The 22,500-nt window shown below is 49.2% G+C and overlaps 1 protein-coding gene across 1 annotated transcript in view; it reads right to left on the reverse strand.

Moving 5' to 3' along the window:
- Positions 1–22,500, reverse strand: part of LOC311234834 (PDZ domain-containing protein 7-like) — a gene marked incomplete at both ends in the record, with an annotated part of 85,908 nt that overhangs the window by 30,044 nt on the left and 33,364 nt on the right. Inside the window, 4 exons of the mRNA XM_084322077.1 lie at positions 4,338–4,507; positions 6,605–6,739; positions 9,866–11,188; positions 20,906–20,966. Of these exons, the coding sequence (XP_084178203.1) occupies positions 4,338–4,507; positions 6,605–6,739; positions 9,866–11,188; positions 20,906–20,966 (1,689 nt within the window). The remainder of the gene's footprint in view (positions 1–4,337; positions 4,508–6,604; positions 6,740–9,865; positions 11,189–20,905; positions 20,967–22,500) is intronic.

The following is a 22,500-nucleotide window of genomic DNA, read 5'->3' on the forward strand; positions in this document are numbered from 1 at the left end:
AGGAGACGGGGGGAGAGAGAGAGGGGGGAGGTGAGAGAGAGGGGGGGTGAGAGAGAGAGGGGGGGAGAGAGAGAGATAGGGGGGAGAGAGAGAGGGGGGGGTGAGAGAGAGTGGGGGGGAGAGAGAGAGGGGGAGGTGAGAGAGAGGGGGGGGTGAGAGAGAGAGGGGGGGAGAGAGAGATAAAGGGGGGGGGTGAGAGAGAGAGGGGGGAGAGAGAGAGGGGGGAGAGAGAGAGGGGGTGAGAGAGAGAGGGGGGGGGGGGAGAGAGAGAGATAGGGGGGGAGAGAGAGAGATACTTAAAGCATGATATATTAAAAACCATGTGGAGCAGTTCTATATGTATATAAATAATAAATAATAATAGTACAGGTACATAGTATATGTCCATCAGGTGGAAGGGGGAGTCTATTTTAAGTAGTCCAAAGTCCTTGGGGGGGGGGGGGGGGGGGCAGTCCGGCCTGCACCAGACCTAGATTCTGTACATTGGAGGAGGTTGGGTAGGTGGGGTGGGGTTGGGTGGGGCTGTACATTGGAGGTGGGGGGGGGGGGGGGACACTGTACACTGTACATTGGAATACTGACAAAGCCATACTGGGTCATTTACTGTACAGCTGGGTTAGGACATCTCCCGTGTGTGTGTTGTCCTCAATGTCTGAGAGGCCTTCTTATCATTTGATCCTAATAATCATAAATGGCCAGATCAGTCTTTTGTCACAGCTATACAGGAGGACACGTTGATCAATCAGAGAGACTGGATCAGCGGCCAGGGGAGACAGGAAGGACGTTTTCTCATGAGGAGCGGTCGCTCCGTTCCGTCCCGAGAGCGACGCACTACAACAGGGCTATTCAACTAAATTGTTCAGGGGGCCACATTGTCAGAAACCCAAGGGGCCAGGGGCCGGACTGCCACGGCGCCTCCCCCCCGTGCTATGAATATATGTACACTTGACACAACACGCAACCACATTTTCACAACTTTTATTTAACTACGTTGCAAAAGTAGTATACTTTTAAAAATAAGTGCTTCATTTATGTGCCACATCTGCAACATCTCCTGCAGAAAGTGCTTCATTTATGACTGTGCAACAACTGCAACATCTCCTCCTCAACATTTCAATATAAAAATAAAATAAAAAACAAACAAGTGCATGATGTGCATCTGAACATTCCAACATCAACACTTGAACAAAAAAACACATTTATAGTGCAGCTGAGCTTATGAAAAAGTGCTTCATGTCTGTGCAACAACAGCAAATCACAGCATCTTATTAGCACTTATTGTCCACTCTTAACTCTCAAACATCAGGGGGGTGGGGGGCAGACAGGCCTAGCCTACATGCACACATCTAATGAGAGCGATTGCACTTCTTTGACTGGGCAATGGCAGAGAAAGAGGGTTCATAGGAAGTGAGGGCTACCCGCAAACAGTGATGCAAATGCTAGGTAAGCGTATATTGTGCGTGTGAACGTTGTCATGAAAAGAAAAAAAGTAAATTTATTTTTTTGTTTATATCATGTAATCTTCCGCGGGCCAGTCCAAATTGCTTGGCGGGCCGGATCTGGCCCGCGGGCCGCCAGTTGAATAGCCCTGCACTACAATCTGGTTTAGTTCCCGAAACGACCCACAGTGGCACGAGTCGCCCACCGCTCGACACGAGTCGCCCACCACTCGACACGAGTCGCCCACCGCTCGACACGAGACGCCCCACCGCTCGACACGAGACGCCCCACCACTCGACACGAGACGCCCCACCACTCGACACGAGTCGCCCCACCACTCGACACGAGACGCCCCACCACTCGACACGAGTCGCCCCACCACTCGACACGAGTCGCCCACCGCTCGACACGAGACGCCCCACCGCTCGACACGAGACGCCCACCGCTCGACACGAGACGCCCACCACTCGACACGAGTCGCCCCACCGCTCGACACGAGACGCCCCACCGCTCGACACGAGTCGCCCCACCGCTCGACACGAGACGCCCACCACTCGACACGAGACGCCCACCACTCGACACGAGTCGCCCACCACTCGACACGAGACGCCCACCACTCGACACGAGACGCCCACCACTCGACACGAGACGCCCACCACTCGACACGAGACGCCCACCACTCGACACGAGTCGCCCCACCGCTCGACACGAGTCGCCCCACCGCTCGACACGAGACGCCCACCACTCGACACGAGTCGCCCCACCGCTCGACACGAGACGCCCACCACTCGACACGAGACGCCCACCACTCGACACGAGTCGCCCCACCACTCGACACGAGTCGCCCCACCACTCGACACGAGTCGCCCCACCGCTCGACACGAGTCGCCCCACCGCTCGACACAAGTCGCCCCACCGCTCGACACGAGTCGCCCCACCGCTCGACACGAGACGCCCCACCGCTCGACACGAGACGCCCACCACTCGACACGAGACGCCCACCACTCGACACGAGACGCCCACCACTCGACACGAGACGCCCACCGCTCGACACGAGACGCCCCACCACTCGACACGAGACGCCCCACCGCTCGACACGAGACGCCCCACCACTCGACACGAGACGCCCACCACTCGACACGAGACGCCCCACCGCTCGACATGAGACGCCCCACCGCTCGACACGAGTCGCCCACCACTCGACACGAGTCGCCCACCGCTCGACACGAGTCGCCCACCGCTCGACACGAGTCGCCCACCGCTCGACAGGAGTCGCCCACCGCTCGACACGAGTCGCCCCACCGCTCGACACGAGTCGCCCACCGCTCGACACGAGTCGCCCCACCGCTCGACACGAGACGCCCCACCGCTCGACACGAGTCGCCCCACCGCTCGACACGAGTCGCCCCACCGCTCGACACGAGACGCCCCACCGCTCGACACGAGTCGCCCCACCGCTCGACAGGAGTCGCCCACCGCTCGACACGAGACGCCCACCGCTCGACACGAGTCGCCCACCGCTCGACACGAGTCGCCCCACCGCTCGACACGAGTCGCCCACCGCTCGACACGAGTCGCCCACCGCTCGACAGGAGTCGCCCACCGCTCGACACGAGTCGCCCACCGCTCGACACGAGTCGCCCCACCACTCGACACGAGTCGCCCCACCACTCGACAGGAGTCGCCCACCGCTCGACACGAGTCGCCCACCGCTCGACACGAGTCGCCCACCGCTCGACACGAGTCGCCCCACCGCTCGACAGGAGTCGCCCACCGCTCGACACGAGACGCCCACCGCTCGACACGAGTCGCCCACCGCTCGACACGAGTCGCCCACCGCTCGACAGGAGTCGCCCACCGCTCGACACGAGTCGCCCACCACTCGACACGAGTCGCCCACCGCTCGACACGAGTCGCCCACCGCTCGACAGGAGTCGCCCACCGCTCGACACGAGTCGCCCACCACTCGACAGTGCTCTCTTGACTGAGAGGAGGATGGCCAGTTCCGCGGGAATCCTTATCAAACATGATATTGATATCGTCGCGTGTCTCGTCGTGCCGTGGTCTCGTTCGCTCGTGTCGTCGCCACGTTGTCACAGCGAGCCTCGTCCGTGTTTCGGTACAGTTGTTTGCACATTTTGCCATCGTTCCGTCCCCCCGCGGGGGGTACGCTGATTCACTCCCCAAAAACCACCTTCTCAAGTGGTCCCGGACGCGGAACGCAGCGTTGTCATGACACTGCTTTTGGGGGCGATCGTGCTCGGATTCGGGCCCGTATGCCTCCGACACCGTGTGACACACAAACCCCTTAAGACCGACAGTTAAGACTCCTTTTCAGACGTAGTACAAATTGGGGGAATGATGATGGCGTTGTGTCCTTGACAGGAACGTTGTGTTCTCTAACTCACCACCAGCCTAATAGATTATAGTGTTATAATAGTACTATAGTACTTCTGAACAAGTTACCTGTTAGATGGGCTGTTAGCATAGAGACAAACCTACCGACCACAGTCAAGATTTGATAGCATTTGGCTGGTGGCTAGTGATGTCTGAGTTGTGGCTTAATAACTCACTCTGCCTGAGGCAGCCATTGTGGCTCCAGGACTCACCCTGCCTGAGGCAGCCATTGTGGCTCCAGGACTCACCCTGCCTGAGGCAGCCATTGTGGCTCCAGGACTCACCCTGCCTGAGGCAGCCATTGTGGCTCCAGGACTCACCCTGCCTGAGGCAGCCATTGTGGCTCCAGGACTCACCCTGCCTGAGGCAGCCATTGTGGCTCCAGGACTCACCCTGCCTGAGGCAGCCATTGTGGCTCCAGGACTCACCCTGCCTGAGGCAGCCATTGTGGCTCCAGGACTCACCCTGCCTGAGGCAGCCATTGTGGCTCCAGGACTCACCCGCTGACAGTGTCGCATCACAGCCGCGACCTCGTCCTGACTCAACAGTCTGCGGGCGATGTCCTCCACCTGCGCCAGGGTCTGGGCGCACGGCCGGCCCTCCCTCACCCCGGCGCGGGTCTCCCTCGGGGAGCTCAGGAGATGGAAAGGGCGCCCCCTGCTGTCCTTGTCTAGAGAATGAGAATGGGAGAAAGAAAGAGAGAGAGACTTATTTGTGTGTCAGTGATTATATATGAATATATGAGTTTGCAGCACCAGGCAGCACTCCAGCACCACACACCCTGTGCTGTGTTATGTATGGAATATCTTATCTTTTTACTAGGGATGTCCGATATTATCGGCCTACCGATATTGGCATTAAAATGTAATATCGGAAATGATCGGTATCGGTTGACTTTTTTTTTTTTACATTTATTTACCCAGGCAAGCAAGTAAGAACAAATTATTATTTTATTTATTGTCAAAAGTATGCATAATGTTGTGTTAATTCCACGACAAGAGATATGTAATGTTAATTACCTGAAATTATTATTATTATTATTGATATCGGTATCGGAAATTAAGAGTTGGACAATATCGGTATATTGGATATAGGTAAAAAAAAGCCACATCCCTACTCTTTACGAACATCCCTACTCTTTACATGTAACAGACGGCACCGCGAGGCGCAGTCACGATGGACTCCAAGTGTTGTGAAGTGACTGTGGCGAGTAGCGGTACTGCGAGTTAAACTCACTCTCCCTTAAGAGACACATAGACACGTTACCAAGAAGTGAGTTCACCTCTTGGTATAGCGGTCTGTGCTGTCGCCCCGCGGTGCGGGAGACCACGGGTTCGAAACTCCCTCGGGGCATCGAAGGTAAACACAACGCAGGGGTGACAGTGTCACAACCGTTACACATATTATACTATCTATATCTGTACATATCCCTTACCTACTATTATTTTTATTTTTTTAAACTTACGTTTTTATTAACATTTATAGACAAACAACACTTATACAATACCTACAATGACATCAATAACATAACAGTACATTAACATGGGCCCCTTGAATTTGGCTGCGTTCAGCCTCCCAGACCCCCATGAGAGGGACCCCCCCCTCCCACACATCCACACATCCACCCCACCGGGCTCCCCCACATCCCAGGTCCGTCCGAGCCCTCAGCGACACGGGTCCCTTGAATTTAATAAGCCATATGTTTAGCACTCTTTCCCCCGCTGGCCGTTTGGAGGGGAATCAGCTCTCCTGTTGAAGATGCCCCCCCCCCCCCCCTAGAGACGGAGATATCCCCCAAAGGAGATTCTCCAAGCCTCTCTTCATGTCCAACATTTTGAATTCTTGTCCTTCACAATTGTCCATGTGCACATTCAAAGCAACTGCTATTCTAACATAACTAAAAAAAAGACAATTGGCGCTTCCCAGGTAATTCTTTTTAACCCTGTTGGAGGGGTAAGGCTCTCCTGGAGAGGGCCCCTCCTATAACGACGTAGATATCCCCAATGGGGATTCTCCAATGTCCCTATTATTGTCCAACATTTTATTTTAATTTTTATCTTTCATATGTTGGTACATTTCCAGAGCTCCCGGTCTCCGAATGTGATTCCCCATGTTCCCCGTCGTCTTAGCTGTGTGTCCTGTGTGTTAGTGTCTACAGTTTAGTCTAGTACGTGTTATTTATATTATATGTCCCGAATCAAGTCCCAACCTCCCCAACTAATGTGTTCACCTTGTCTGTATTCCCAGTGGTCTGTGTGTTATCTGCAGTGTGTCTCGAATCATAACCTCCATTCACTATCAAATAATATGTATATGTGGTATTGAATCTTGGTCAGTGTGTGTGACCTCAGTGCTCGGGTCCTGTTTGGTGTGAGATCTCGTTATTTGAGTCCTGGCTGGTCTGGTTGATCTCGGCGCTCGGCTCCCGGTTGGTGTGGGTGACCTCCATGCTCGCATCCTGGCCGGTCCGGTTGTATCCAGCGTCTCTTTGTCCCTCTTTTGGGGGTCGTCCGTTCCACTACTCCCGAATTAGCCTCCATGCTCCTCTGAATATTCTGTATTGCATCGAGTCCAGTCTGCGTGTTGGTTAGCATCGTTAGCATCGTTAGCATTCTGTATTGCTTCTAGCCTGATCCGGAGGCTAGCTTGCATTATTCTTCGTGTTAGCTTCCATGTTAGCTTGTAGCTTCGTCTCCAGCTTCGCTGCTGTCTAACGTTTGACCTCTCACCTCTGTCCTGGTAGCAGGGTGACCTCGTGACCTCTCACCTCTGTCCTGGTAGGAGGGGGACTTGGAGCGACTCCTCCCCTTCCTCCTGAACAGCAGGCTGACGAACGTCTTGGAGCGCTGCAGCGTCTTACTGCCCTCTGCCTTCTGCTGCTTCCTCTTCTGCTGCTTGTCCTCTGCAGGGAGGGAGGTCAGAGGTCAGATCAAATCAAATCACATGTATCTGTGAGGCCCGACAACACACGTTATTAATGTCCCCATGGGGCCGGACACGTCTTCTTTAAGGCCCGACAACACACGTTATTAATGTCCCCATGGGGCCGGACACGTCTTCTTTAAGGCCCGACAACACACGTTATTAATGTCCCCATGGGGCCGGACACGTCTTCTTTAAGGCCCGACAACACACGTTATTAATGTCCCCATGGGGCCGGACACGTCTTCTTTAAGGCCCGACAACACACGTTATTAATGTCCCCATGGGGCCGGACACGTCTTCTTTAAGGCCCGACAACACACGTTATTAATGTCCCCATGGGCCGGACACGTCTTCTTTAAGGCCCGACAACACACGTTATTAATGTCCCCATGGGCCGGACACGTCTTCTTTAAGGCCCGACAACACACGTTATTAATGTCCCCATGGGGCCGGACACGTCTTCTTTAAACAAGTCAAGAAGAAACATCACAATAGGTCAAGAACAAAACAAAAACACCATAAAGTCCAAAACATTTAAAATAAATTAATGCAACACTCCCAGACATACCCCACGCGAAGGTAAGGAGAAACTCACTAAAACCTAGCAATAGGGAAAAGATGCACCACAGGCAATGTGGAGGAGAGAAACCTTAGAAGGGCCGTTCAAGGGGGATCTCCCTTCTTAGATGTCGGTGATGATAGTGTTGCAGTGAAACAAGCGAAACAGTTGGTAAGCATGTACATATATGTGAAACACGCAGATAAGTGCATGCGATAGCAACTGGACATTTTGAAAGATTGACAATAGAGCTGATGGCGGATCTATTTGAGGCGTGTCTGTCCTGACGGCCTCGATAAAGGATCAATCATGGGCGACCGGGTAGCGCAGCGGACTAATGGCGCTTTTCCACTGCATGGTACCTACTCTACTCTACTCTACTCTACTCGGTATTTTCGGTTTTCCATTACCAAAGTACCTGGTACTACCTGGTACCAGGTACTTTTTCGGGTACTTTTTTAGTCCCTGCTCGACTCTGGTTCCAAGCGCGTGCCAAGCGGGTAGAACTGGTACCATAAATGTCACGTGAAAAACTGCAGACCACTGATTGGTCAGAAGAGAGACGCGTCACTGTTTGGAGAGTCTGAACGAAAACAGAGAGCCGCCATCTTGAATGTCTCGCATAGGATTTCATTATGGTTGCAGCAGACACAAGTTCAATAAACAAACAATACAGTCACTGTGTATTCTGCCTCATTTATTGATTAAACAAAACCGACGTCAACACAATTTGCCACCGAGCGGAGAGTTTAGTCTCGCAAAAAGATCGCTGACTTGTTAAGGCTTAAGCTTATGTTGTGCTGATGTTGTGCTAGCGTTTTAGCATGGCTATCGTACATAGCGCGATCAATATAACTCGCTATTGATTGTTTGTATGAGTAACGTTAATGCTAATAGAATAGACACAACGTGAGGTAATCACCATCCATTTTAAACCGGTTATTACCTAATGCTAACGTTAGCAAATAGACGCGACTGGTAACGTTACAGCTTGTTAGCCTAATGCTAACGTTAGCATAGACAGCCTAGCTAACGTTAACGCTTGTAGAATAGACACAATGAGAGGTAACGTTAGCGTTATCAGAATAGACACAACGAGAGTCTCGTTAATGTTGTTATTGATTGATTGATTGAAAACTGTGTTTTACTCTGGCTTGCGCCTACTAGCTCATGACACGGACATAGCTATGCTGGAGCTCTCACAGAGCTATGGAGCTCTCAGCTGTACACCAGCAGCCCCGCCTCCCCACACGGAGACAAACTGAGTACTTTATTTTAGTACCTGCAGTGGAAAAGGAACGAAGTACCAGGTACCTAAAGCGAGTAGAGTAGAGTAGAGTAGAGTAGAGTAGAGTAGGTACCGATTCCCCCTTTCTCCACAGCCAGAGAACACTGAACTATCCACACACAAGCACACAGGAGCACACACACGACACGCACGCTGTGCACGCTCACACACTAGCAGCCACTTTAACATGAGCGGGCACACACTCATGCCGCACACGCCCACACTTATGGCCACAAAGGAAAGGTCACTTTAAAAATAGTATAGCAACAGTAACAGTGTATTGCACTACCACAGGACCTAGCATGTCCTTCATGCTCTGTAAATAACTTATGTACAGATACCGTGATGTCCCACCATGTTACCTGTTTATTGCACAATGTTGTTTTTTATTGGATTCTATTATATGTTGTACCACTGTATTGCACATCGTTGCGGGCAAGACCCCCCGCATTTCATTGTATACTTGTATGCCGTGACAAATAAAACTCTTGACTTGACTCTTGACTTGACTCCTCTCACCTGAGTCCTCTCACCTGTCCTCTCACCTGTCTCCGTGACGTGGCTCTGGCTGGGAGTCCCCTCTCACCTGTCTCCATGACGTGGCTCTGGCTGGGAGTCCCCTCTCACCTGTCTCCGTGACGTGGCTCTGGCTGGGAGTCCCCTCTCACCTGTCTCCATGACGTGGCTCTGGCTGGGAGTCCCCTCTCACCTGTCTCCGTGACGTGGCTCTGGCTGGGAGTCCCCTCTCACCTGTCTCAGTGACGTGGCTCTGGCTGGGAGTCCCCTCTCACCTGTCTCAGTGACGTGGCTCTGGCTGGGAGTCCCCTCTCACCTGTCTCAGCTCTGGCTGGGAGTCCCCTCTCACCTGTCTCAGCTCTGGCTGGGAGTCCCCTCTCACCTGTCTCAGCTCTGGCTGGGAGTCCCCTCTCACCTGTCTCAGCTCTGGCTGGGAGTCCCCTCTCACCTGTCTCAGCTCTGGCTGGGAGTCCCCTCTCACCTGTCTCAGCTCTGGCTGGGAGCCCCTCTCACCTGTCTCAGCTCTGGCTGGGAGTCCCCTCTCACCTGTCTCAGCTCTGGCTGGGAGCCCCTCTCACCTGTCTCAGCTCTGGCTGGGAGCCCCTCTCACCTGTCTCAGCTCTGGCTGGGAGCCCCTCTCACCTGTCTCAGCTCTGGCTGGGAGTCCCCTCTCACCTGTCTCAGCTCTGGCTGGGAGCCCCTCTCACCTGTCTCAGCTCTGGCTGGGAGTCCCCTCTCACCTGTCTCAGTGACGTGGCTCTGGGAGCGCCGGATGGGTTTCCTGGGTCGGCTCAGGGCCTTCAGCATCGCCGTCTTCGGAGAGTCCTCCTGGTCCCCCCGGCCCCGCCCCCCTCCTCCTCCCCCTCCTCCTCCTCCAGCTCCTCCCCTTTCCCTGGGCCCCTCCCCTTTCCCGTGTATCACAGTGTCCCTCAGTATCAGCGTGGCCCCCAGAGTCCGGCTGGTCTCGGCGCCGACCGCCCGGCCGCTGGACCGCAGAGCGTGAGGCGCGAGGAGGTCGTGGTCATGATGGTGGTGGTGGTCTGGGGGGTAGGGGTCATGGTGGTGGTGGTCTGGGGGGTAGGGGTCATGGTGGTGGTGGTCTGGGGGGTAGGGGTCATGGTGGTGGTGGTCCGGGGGGTAGGGGTCATGGTGGTGGTGGTCCGGGGGGTAGGGGTCGTGGTGGTGGTGGTCCGGGGGGTAGGGGTCGTGGTGGTGGTGGTCTGGGGGGTAGGGGTCATGGTGGTGGTGGTCTGGGGGGTAGGGGTCGTGGTGGTGGTGGTCTGGGGGGTAGGGGTCGTGGTGGTGGTGGTCCGGGGGGTAGGGGTCGTGGTGGTGGTGGTCTGGGGGGTAGGGGTCATGGTGGTGGTGGTCTGGGGGGTAGGGGTCGTGGTGGTGGTGGTCTGGGGGGTAGGGGTCGTGGTGGTGGTGGTCTGGGGGGTAGGGGTCGTGGTCTGGGGGGTAGGGGTCGTGATGGCGGTGGTCTGGGGGGTAGGGGTCATGGTCTGGGGGGTAGGGGTCGTGGTGGTGGTGGTCTGGGGGGTAGGGGTCGTGGTGGTGGTGGTCTGGGGGGTAGGGGTCGTGGTGGTGGTGGTCTGGGGGGTAGGGGTCGTGGTCTGGGGGGTAGGGGTCGTGGTGGCGGTGGTCTGGGGGGTAGGGGTCGTGGTCTGGGGGGTAGGGGTCGTGGTGGCGGTGGTCTGGGGGGTAGGGGTCGTGGTGGCGGTGGTCTGGGGGGTAGGGGTCGTGGTCTGGGGGGTAGGGGTCGTGGTGGCGGTGGTCTGGGGGGTAGGGGTCGGTCTGCACGGCGGTCGAGGTGGTCCGCTCGGCGCTGCTGCCTCTGCCTCCGCCGGCGCGTCGCGAGCGCTCGTCCATGGTGAGGCAGATGTCCGCCATCTCTGAGCCGAAGACGGAAGGAGGGAAGAGGACCCGGGGGAGGCCACTGAGGGAGCTGAGGACCCGGGGGAGGCCACTGAGGGAGCTGAGGGGGGGTCCGGAGGAGAGCGAGGAGGCGGAGGAGTAGGAGGAGTCGGATCCCTGGGAGGAGGGTGCACAGCTCCCATTGGCCACTGTGGAGGGTGCATAGCTCCCATTGGCCACTGTGGAGGGAGAGGAACACAGGGAAGAAAGGAGGTCAGGAGTTTAAGATAAGATAAGATATTCCTTTTAGGCGAGTCAATCTATGAAAAAAAAGCACTTAACCCAAAAAAAATTGATACAAAAGGTTTTTCGATGGATTCCGATAGTATTGGGCGTGCTAAATAACATACTAAAAGTCGACCAAAATCGACCCCCCGAAAGCCGCCATTTCCAAGATGGCGTCCCAGATGGCGGTGGAGATATTAAAATGGCTATATCTCAAATTGAGAATATGGTGCAAAGGATTTCTCAACTGATTCTGGTACCTCTGGGCATGTTCACTAACATACAAAAAATCTAGGAAAATACACCTTCCAGAAAGGCTTAATTTTCAAGATGGCGTTCAAAATGGCGGCAGACCAAGCTTAAAATGGCTATATATCTCAATAGAAAAAAATATATAACTATGATTTTTCACTTGATTCTGGTACCTCTAGACATGCTTGTGAACATACTAAAAATCTAGGAAAATACACCTTCCGGAAAGGCATCATTTTCAAGATGGCGTCCAAACTGGCGCCCAGGAGCTTAAAATGACTATACAAATACAAATAGCTTACTAAAAAAGGTGTTTGCACTCTCCAGCTAGCATAGTTGAAGCCTTCTTTTTGACCATTATAGTTGTTATAGTTAGAGGTGTTTGCACTCTCCAGCTCCCAAACTACCATCGTTGAAGCCTTCTTTTTCTGAATCAGTTTCTTTCTTTCTTTTCTGACCTAGTCCTGTGTTTGGGCATGCCTGGGCGTGTCTGACCTGGCAGTGTTATTTAAGCCCCAGTTTCATTCTAGTCTTTGACAGAGGTGTTTGCACTCTCAGCTCTCAAGCTAGCATAGTTGAAGCCTTCTTTTTGACCATTATAGTTGTTATAGTTAGAGGTGTTTGCACTCTCCAGCTCCCAAACTACCATAGTTGAAGCCTTCTTTTTCTGAATCAGTTTCTTTCTTTCTTTTCTGACCTAGTCCTGTGTTTGGGCATGCCTGGGCGTGTCTGACCTGGCAGTGTTATTTAAGCCCCAGTTTCATTCTAGTCTTTGACAGAGGTGTTTGCACTCTCAGCTCTCAAGCTAGCATAGTTGAAGCCTTCTTTTTGACCATTATAGTTGTTATAGTTAGAGGTGTTTGCACTCTCCAGCTCCCAAACTACCATAGTTGAAGCCTTCTTTTTCTGAATCAGTTTCTTTCTTTCTTTTCTGACCTAGTCCTGTGTTTGGGCATGCCTGGGCGTGTCTGGCCTGGCAGTGTTATTTAAGCCCCAGTTTCATCCTAGTCTTTGCCAGAGGTGTTTGCACTCTCCAGCTCTCAAGCTAGCATAGTTGAATCCTTCTTTTTGACCATTATCTGATTTCTAAAGTGATGAGTGAATTCAGTGCCCAGATCTGTCCCATTTGTAAATTGGAAGATGGAAGTGATTTTGTTGAAATTCGTCAGAAAGGTGCTGATGGGATCAATAAAGCTAGTGTTAAAAGAGGTGACACTGTTCATGTGACTGCTGGCATGAAAGTACATTCAGAATGCCGCAAAATGTACATACATAGCCGAGATTTTGATTTACATTTACAGAGGAAACAGAGCGGTGAATCAAGTACCACTAATAAAAGGACTAGTACTAGGCAGTCTGAAGCTCTATTCAATAGCCAAACTGATTGCCTTTTCTGCGGCACAAATGTTCATGAAGGACGTGCCGACTACAGTTACGTGAAAACAGACAACTTTGCAAAGTCTATATTGCAAAGCTGTGATAAACGAAATGATGAGTGGTCATTCAAAGTCAAAGGTAGAATTGAATACTATAATAGTGATCTACATGCTGCAGACTGTGTGTATCATAATGCTTGTAGCACACATTTCCGGTGTGACCGTGATGTTCCCATGGAATTTCAGCCTGATTGTAATCCAAAGCGGAGAAAGTCTGGAAGGCCAAAGAATGAGGACCAAGAACAAGCCTTCTCAAAAATGTGTGCTTACTTTGAAACGAATGATGATGGACAGCTGACCGTTTCTGCACTTAGGTGTAAAATGCAAGAGTATTTGTCTAAGGCCGATTCCATCCCATATAGTAATCAATACCTAAAAACATTGCTGATGCAACGATATGCAAATAGCATATTTATTGCAGAAGGAAATGGCTTGGATTGTATTGTTACAATAAGAGAGAAAACATCAGACATACTCAGATCCTACTATAACAACACAAAACAAAACAGTGATGAAGAGTCTGAGAAGAGACACTTAATTGAAACAGCTGCAAAACTCATAAAAAGTGACATAATGACTAATGTTCCACCTGTTAATGAGTACCCGACTACAGAGACACTAAAACTACAGAATGCCCTTGATTATATTCCACAATCACTCCACATTGTGTTAAAAGCTTTGTTTGTCGGTAAAGAGACAGAGCAGAAAATTGCTAGTATTGGCCACGCAATCATACAGGCAGTCCGACCACGAGCTGTCCTTGCCCCTTTGCAAATTGGCCTAGCAGTGCAAATGCACCACTTAAACCGGTCTCGGTTCATTGTAGATATGCTGAATAAGATGGGATTCTGCTCTTCCTATTCTGAACTGCAGAGGTTTGAAATGAATGCTGCAAATTGTACTGCACCAAACATGCTTGGTAAGGATATTGATGTGTTGAACACGACCGTCTTATTTGCTGCAGACAATGTAGATCATAATATTCTAACAATTGATGGGAAAGGGACATTTCATGGGATGGGCATGATAGCTGCCTTGACACCAGGACAGAAGACAGACCAAAGGATTCCGAGGTTCAGAATTAATGAACTGAATCTTGTGCAGAGGTCAAAAGTTGTGATAATAGATTATCACTTTGCCAAACACTTTTGCAGAGACACCACATTTAAAGAACTTCCAAGACTTGCAGAATGTAACAAGATGGTTGATCTGCTTTGGGAGTTATCGTTCAATTTCAAACAGCCTGCACCTGGTTGGCAGGGGATGATGCACATTCTTCATAAGGGAGATGAACATCCAGGGCAGTCTTCAGTGAGATACTTACCAATGATAGACATGTACTCCGGAGACAAAACATGCATTCTGTCAACACTGGAGTTCATTTGTGGTCTGGCATCCAAACACCACCTTGCCCCAGTAGTTACATTTGACCAACCCCTATATTGGAAAGCAGCAGAGATAATCCTAGATTCACCACAGTGCAGTCACCTCAAGTCCTTTGTCCTGCTCCTAGGAGGATTTCACACATTTATGAATTTGCTAGGAGCAATTGGTACACTGATGGACGGTACAGGACTTAAGGACATTCTAGGGGTAGTCTATGGGGAGAACTCAGTAGCCCATATGATGACAGGCAAATCAGTTCAGAGAGCATTCCGTGGCCATCTTCTGGTTGACAAATGTCTTAACCGCATGATAATATCAGAAATGGTAGATGATAGTCATGAATTTGCAGCAATGGTTGAACAGTCTGAAGCAATGTATACCTCAATAGTTAAGGGTGAAATGCCATTGGAAACAGTGTTCACATCAGAGACCCTCATTACAATAAATGAAGAGCTGGGAAAAAGGAAGATGGAACTGTGTGCTAGATCCAAAACTAGTCATTTGTGGCTAAATTACCAACACATGTTAGAAGTTGCTAGGTCACTGATAACAGCAGATCGCACAGGTTCCTGGCTTTTGCACCTACGCGCTGTTTCTGAATGCATGCCGATATTCGCTGCGGCTGGGCATTACAATTACTTGAAATCGGCACACTTTTATGTCCAAGAGATGAGTCAGCTTCACATCAACCACCCAGATGTCTTCAGACAATTTTAAAAGGGTTTTCATGTTATCCGTCGCAGCAGCCAATCATGGGCAGGCCTCAGCTCAGATCTTGTAATCGAAACAACATTGATGAGGTCATTGAAGACTACAGGAGGGATGACACATGGAAGTGGAATGACCGACAATCAGAGATCCCTTTGGACAATGTCAAAGGGCATAACATCAGAGTATAACACCGCAATGCAGGAGTTCTCAAACCAGACATACACAACATCAGAACAGCACAAGGATTCAACAGAGGCAAGGATGAAAAGGGATGCTGCTGACCTGGAGAAGATCACTTCAAAACTTGCTATATGTTCACCTTTCTCTCCAGACTCTTCTTTAAGGAATGTTGTTACAGGTGTTGTCGCTGAGGATGGAGTGAACGTGCATGATTATGACTCTGTTGGACGCAACATCATGCACAAAATGATCGGACAGCCGGCATTCACATTTTCATTTAGTAGAAAGGATAAAGCCATAACCCTTGGACAAAAATCGTCTATCAAGGTTGCTCCTGATCGAATCATTGATTCTGCACTTCTTTTTCAACGTTTCCTTATTGTCTCCCAAACTGGAGAGCTGTCATTGGAGGAGGTTATGCGTTACGAACTCAGTCCTTTCCCTCCTGCCCTCTTTGAAGCCGGAAACGTCTTCCGCAAAGCTGATAAACCACAACTAGCGCACGCGATCTGTGATCATGCAAGTGATGCAATCCTAGATTCTGTACCAGAAACGGAGCATTATGTTCTTGATGGTGGTTCACTCCTTCACCGAATACAATGGAAGCACGGACAAAGCTATGGTAAAATTGCACAGTCATATGCAGACTTCACCATCCAACATTATGGCTCAGCTACAACCATTGTGTTTGATGGCTATGAGGATGGGCCATCCATTAAAGACAACACACATCAAAGAAGAGGAAACAATATTCATCCCATTGTCAACTTCACTGCTGAGACAGAGTTCTCAGGTAAGAAGGAGGAGTTCCTGTCAAGAGATCTGAATAAACAGAAACTGATCCACATGATAAGTGATGAACTGAAAGAACGGGATTGCACTGTGGTCAATTCACTTGGAGATGCTGATGTAGACATAGTAAGGGCCGCAGTGGGATCATCTCTTCTTCACACCACGACGCTGATTGGAGAAGATACTGATCTCCTCGTCTTACTTCTTTACTATGCACAGAGAGATAGCAAGGGCCTTTATTTCAGATCAGACAAGTCGAAAGCTGATGGCAGTTTTAAAGTGTACGCCATAAACCATTTGAAAGAAGTACTCGGACAGGATGTGTGTTCTCAGTTGCTGTTCATCCATGCTGTGACTGGCTGTGACACAACTTCCCGGATCTTCGGAGTTGGCAAAAAAGACAGCATTCCAAAAACTTGTAAAAGGGGATCCTGTCCTTCAGGCTTGTGCCAATGCATTCACTGTACCAAACCAGACAACAGATGTGATCGATGACCTTGGGTGCCAAGCAATGGCTGTCTTTTTTGGTGGAAAGTGCACAGATTCGCTTGCAAAAATGAGATATAACATTTTCAGCAAGAAGGTTGTCTCAGCTTCATCAACGGTAACGCCTGAACGTCTACCACCAACTGAATCTGCTACCAAATTCCACTGTCGTAGAGCATACTACCAGGTCATGGTCTGGATGGGAACAGATGATGGTATGCTCTAGACTGGGGCTGGAACCTGCAGGACAATAGATTTGTCCCACTCATGTCAACAATGAATGCTGCTCCAGACAGTCTCTTGAAGGTCATTCATTGTAACTGTACCACTGCCTGCAAGACACTTCGCTGCTCATGCAGAAAATATGGACTACCTTGTACTACTGTCTGTGGACCATGTCAACTTCATGAATGTGACAATCCACATAACAAGTTTCTCCCAGAGGATCCTGAAGATGATGATGAGTAGGCCTAAAGACCACAATAAGTGGGTCATTTATTTTGTGTTCAACACCAAAGCCAGCTTTCTAGGTTGAATATAATAACCAATTTTAATTTTAGCCAAAATAAGCTACAGGCAGCCATTTTGATGATGCAGGCATTCTAAGCTCCCAGTCGTCATTTTGGACACCATTTTGAAAATTAAGCCTCTTCGGAAGGTGTATTTCCCTAAAACTTTAGTATGTTCCTAAGTATGTCTAGGGGTACTTGGGGTACCAGAATCAAATGACAAAATCATTTATATCATTTTTATATTGACATATATATAGCCATTTTAAGCTTGGCCAGCCGCAATTTTGGACGCCATCTTGAAAATGAAGCCTTTCTGGAAGGTGTATTTTCCTAGATTTTTAGTATGTTAGTGAGCATGCCCAGAGGTACCAGAATCAGTTGAGAAATCCTTTGCACCATTTTCTTAATTTGAGATATAGCCATTTTAATCGCCCCGGCGCCATCTTGGAAATGACGGCTTTCGGAGGGGTCGATTTTGGTCGACTTTTAGTATGTTATTTAGCACGCCCAATACTACCAGAATCCATTGAAAAACCTTTTGTATCCATTTTTTTGGGGTTAAACCATATATTGACTCGCCTATTTATTGATCCCCTTGGAAATGCAGGCACCCTAGCAGCGTGGGGGAGGGGGGGGGGTACAGGTGTGAGCAGGGTAGTAGAAAGACATAAATAGAGGCAATATAATTTGATCTGAAATAAAAAATATATGAGAAAAATAAACAGTGTAAACAAAGGTGCAGATGAGTGTCTGTATGTCGGCTATATTATATTGTAACAAGCTTGAAGTAAAACATAAACCTCAGAAATAAAGATGAGAACTGGAACAGAGTTCAAAATGTTGTATTAAATAAAAGGAGCAAAAAAACGGGGCGTCGCATGAACAAAATAATATCAAGATATTAACTAAGAACAGTCCTGTCAGCATTACATTAACTCTTTAATTGCCAGACCCGAGATATCTCGGGTTAACTCGCCATGCGTTGGCTGCCAGACCCGAGATATCTCGGGTTTTGGTCTTTTATTCGCTATTTTTATTCATTATTCATCCATTGACCTCGGTTTTGCCATATGAAAGGATTTTGAGATCGCCAAACTGCAATACCGGCCGCATCCTGCCAGATGGCAGTGTCGCCCACCCTGAAACCTTATATCTAACTCTGTGTTACACTCAAATGTCTCCGGGCGCTATATTTAGACGGAGCCGAGTAAGTCGCTTCATCCGAGCACTTCCAAGCGCATCTGGCACACTCTATCCATAAGTTGTGTCAAATTATGTCCGGGACCAGATGGACACCAATACTGGAAATTGCGATCAGACAATTGGAATATTATTTTTGGAATACCACCGACTACAGGTAAGGACTATCTGGCATCAATTTAAGCTTGATCCAACAATGTTTTGATAACGATCCAGCTGATCAGCGTTTTTAGTGTTCAATATAAATGCCGTTACTGGCAATCAAAGCATCAGAAACGCCCCCCCCCCCCCCCCCCCCTTTCATGCATTCATGAAGAAACATAATACCTATTATATACATTTGATTTGGAAATAGTAGCGTGTCCAGGCAAGAAACGCCAACGCTTATAGTAGAATTCACGTTGCGCCCCATTACTCGCTTCCCAGGAATTATCCCGGATCACTCTGAAATTATACTTATATTCACCACGGGATAACACATGAACGTATGCATGAAAAGATGATCTCTTTTTTGCATCTTGGACAGAAGAAAGTCAGTGTCAAATGACTATAGTATTGTCTCCATAGCTATAATATAGAATATAGATTTAGCTCTACAAACAAGGTGACGCACTCCTATCTTTAAAGCGTGGCCTAGCTACAACGGGAGCCGGCTAATCCCTGGCGCTGAATGAGTTAATAACAATAATACATCCACAGGCCTGCGTGTGTGCGTGTGTGTGTGTGTGTGTGTGTGTGTGTGTGTGTGTGTGTGTGTGTGTGTGTGTGTGTGTGTGTGCGTGTGTGTGTGCGTGTGTGTGTGTGTTGGCTGAGGCTCTGGTCTCTTCAACACGCCTCAGTGCCGAGTCCCTTGTTGTTTTAACAGGCACACAGACATTGCAAAATTAAATGCAAGGACTTTCAAGTACTTTCCCAAGCACTCTTTTTCTTTTAAACGTTGTTTAAAATTTTTATTTTTTTATCTGATCCAATATTTATGACACATTTCCGACAATTAGTTACACTTTAAATGGAAAAAGTCTATTTCTTGATTCAGAACTATTTTATCATGGATGAACAAAACGTTCAATGCGAATGGTTGATTTGAATTTCAAATACATTTTTATTAAGCACCTTGTTAAAAAATTGGCTGTTTTCAAGGAATTCCAGGCCTTGACTTTTTTTGTAAAAAAAAAAATCAAGCTCTTTAAGCACTTCAAGGACCTTGTGCAAACCCTGTTCTAACCTGCAAATTTAGCATCAAACGCCCGTCGATTGGGTACTGAAAGTTAATTGGACGCTATTCGGGAACCATTTGTAGCAGAGGCACAAGTGTGGCCTCTTTTGAAAGGAAACACTCTGAATTTTCTTCCACAACAGCAATAATCACTATTGTCATATTTACAGAGTTTCTTTTTTATTTTATTATTTTGCAAACAGATGCCTGCAGATCTATCTACTCCAGCGGTTCCCAAACTGTTTTGGCCGTGCACCCCCTGTCACCTCCCCACCTAGCCGACACCCCCCCCCCCCAATGGGTTTCTGTTAGAAAAAATTGTTGCTGGTCTCCGTGCACAGATTTTATTTTTTATTTTATCTCTTCCCACGGCGATGGATAGGGAATTTCCTTATTTAATTAAAATGTTCACGACAACATGGATGCATGTACTCTGCCAGCATGTTTAATATCCATAATACTAAAGGTTTGACTAAGATTTGTATGACATTTTATTGTAAACAAAAAAAAACAAAAAAAAATGTACCACCATTAGCCTTTTCATGTCACGCACCACCTAGAGGGGGCGCTCGCACCACAGTTTGGGAACCACTGATCTACTCTATAGTTATTAGCTGACAACACTGCTGGCGCCATAGCTTGAAGTCTTACCTAGAACATGTCCAAAGTCAACAATAACAATATCACAGAAAATGTGTGTTTTACACATCTTTATGTAATGGTATGTTTAGGCACTTTTCCAATAAGGAGTGAGAGGAGTCAACAGTACCTCAGTCCCCTCTCCCCCTCTCCCACTAACCTCGTCAGATACACCACCCCCACCCAGGGGTGTAAAGTACTTGAGTAATTGTACTTTGTTACAATGTACTGTTTTGGGGGATTTGTACTTTACTCGAGTACTATTAGGTTTGTATACTTGTACTTTTACTCAATTACATTTCAGAGAAAAAAAACATACTTTTTACTCCTTACATTTAAAATGCAATAATTAGTATATTTGTTTCTATGGCCGGACTAACGTTATTAACCCTTTGGGTGCCATTCACGAGAATCTTCATTTCTGTGGCCCAGCGGTTGAGTGCCGGAAACGAAGATTCTCGTTTTTGTGTAGTTTTTCCTTTTTTTCGATATTAATATCACAGAGCTGTATTTTGGCTGGAAAAGGCATATTGGGACTCAGAAAGTGCAGTACCGGCCAGATCCTGGTAGTGGCGCTGTCTCGAGAATGCAGTAACCCCTGTTGCAGACCTGGTGTCACACTGAAAACGCCCCGGGCGGACTTTCCTGTTAGCCTGAAGCGAGGGCTTCACCAGATCGCATGGAATACTTTCTGGGACGCCGGATTCATTATGCTGTATAGCAGGGGTCTCAAACTCGCGGCCCGCGGGCCAATTGCGGCCCGAGGGATGATATTTTTTGTCATATTGTAAAATGATATTCTGTGTGTATAGTTGAGAAAGAAAGACATACGTGTGTTCAGCCAGCTGTATTCTGCCACCATCTCCTTGTACGCTGGGTATCGACCTGCTTCCTGTGGAGGAGAGAGTTCACCAGAATTAACAACAGCAACACATTTAAAAACCGGGTGGCGCAGCGGACTAAGCGTCTGCCCACCACCACAGAGACAGTGGGATCGAATCCAGCTGTGGTGCCTCCGGCTTGGCCGACCGTCCATACTGACACAATTGGCATTGTTAGCGGGTGGGAAGCCCGGCGAGGAGGGGTCCTGGTCGTTGTAAACAGCGACTCCTACAGTTCGGTCGGGGCGCCTGCACAGCCAGGGAAGGATCTGGGAGAGGTAGTGTAACCTTCACCTTCCACACGTTACACTCTCCCAGTGAGAGTCCGCGCTGCCAGGTGAAAAGAAGCGGTGGGCTGGGTACACATGTGTCGGAGGAAGCATGTGATAGTCTCCTCCCTCCCAGACCGACGGTAGGGGGCAGAGTGCGCAACGACCAAGACGGGGATTGGGAATTGGCATAACGAATTGGGATGGGAGAAAAACGGAAAAAGGATGGGGGGAAATATCCACAAAAAAAAAACACGTCATCATCCTCCTCCTCATCCTCATCCTCATCCTCATCATCCTCATCATCCTCATCACCATCACCATCACTGTTATGTGTACTTTCACATGGTGGAGGGTCTACTTACTGTCTTCTGGTGACACATTCACATTGTGGTGTGAGTGTGTGTGGTGTCACTAATTGGTGGGTTGTAATTGACACATGTTCTTTGTTGTAATTGACACATGTTCTTTGTTGTAATTGACACATTTGTTTTGTGTAATCAGACACAGGTGTGCTGACGAGGCTCCACGCCCTATAGAGCAGACCGGGAGGCGTCACTGCTGTGTTCTCTCACCTGTGTTCTCTCACCTGTGTTCTCTCACCTGTGCTCTCTCACCTGTGTTCTCTCACCTGTGTTCTCTCACCTGTGTTCTCTCACCTGTGTTCTCTCACCTGTGTTCTCTCACCTGTGCTCTCTCTCACCTGTGCTCTCTCTCACCTGTGTTCTCTCACCTGTGTTCTCTCACCTGTGTTCTCTCACCTGTGCTCTCTCTCACCTGTGCTCTCTCACCTGTGTTCTCTCACCTGTGCTCTCTCTCCTGTGTTCTCTCTCACCTGTGTTCTCTCTCACCTGTGTTCTCTCTCCTGTGTTCTCTCTCACCTGTGTTCTCTCTCACCTGTGTTCTCTCTCACCTGTGTTCTCTCACCTGTGTTCTCTCACCTCCTGTGTTCTCTCACCTGTGTTCTCTCTCACCTGTGTTCTCTCACCTCCTGTGTTCTCTCTCCTGTGTTCTCTCTCACCTGTGTTCTCTCTCACCTGTGTTCTCTCTCACCTGTGTTCTCTCACCTGTGTTCTCTCTCACCTGTGTTTTCTCACCTGTGTTCTCTCACCTGTGTTCTCTCACCTGTGTTCTCTCTCACCTGTGCTCTCTCACCTGTGTTCTCTCACCTGTGTTCTCTCACCTGTGTTCTCTCACCTGTGTTCTCTCACCTGTGTTCTCTCACCTGTGTTCTCTCACCTGTGTTCTCTCTCTCACCTCCTGTGTTCTCTCACCT

The sequence above is a fragment of the Notolepis coatsorum genome, assembly GCF_963971535.1.
Source record: "Notolepis coatsorum genome assembly, chromosome: 9".
In the NCBI taxonomy this organism is placed as follows: domain Eukaryota; kingdom Metazoa; phylum Chordata; class Actinopteri; order Aulopiformes; family Paralepididae; genus Notolepis; species Notolepis coatsorum.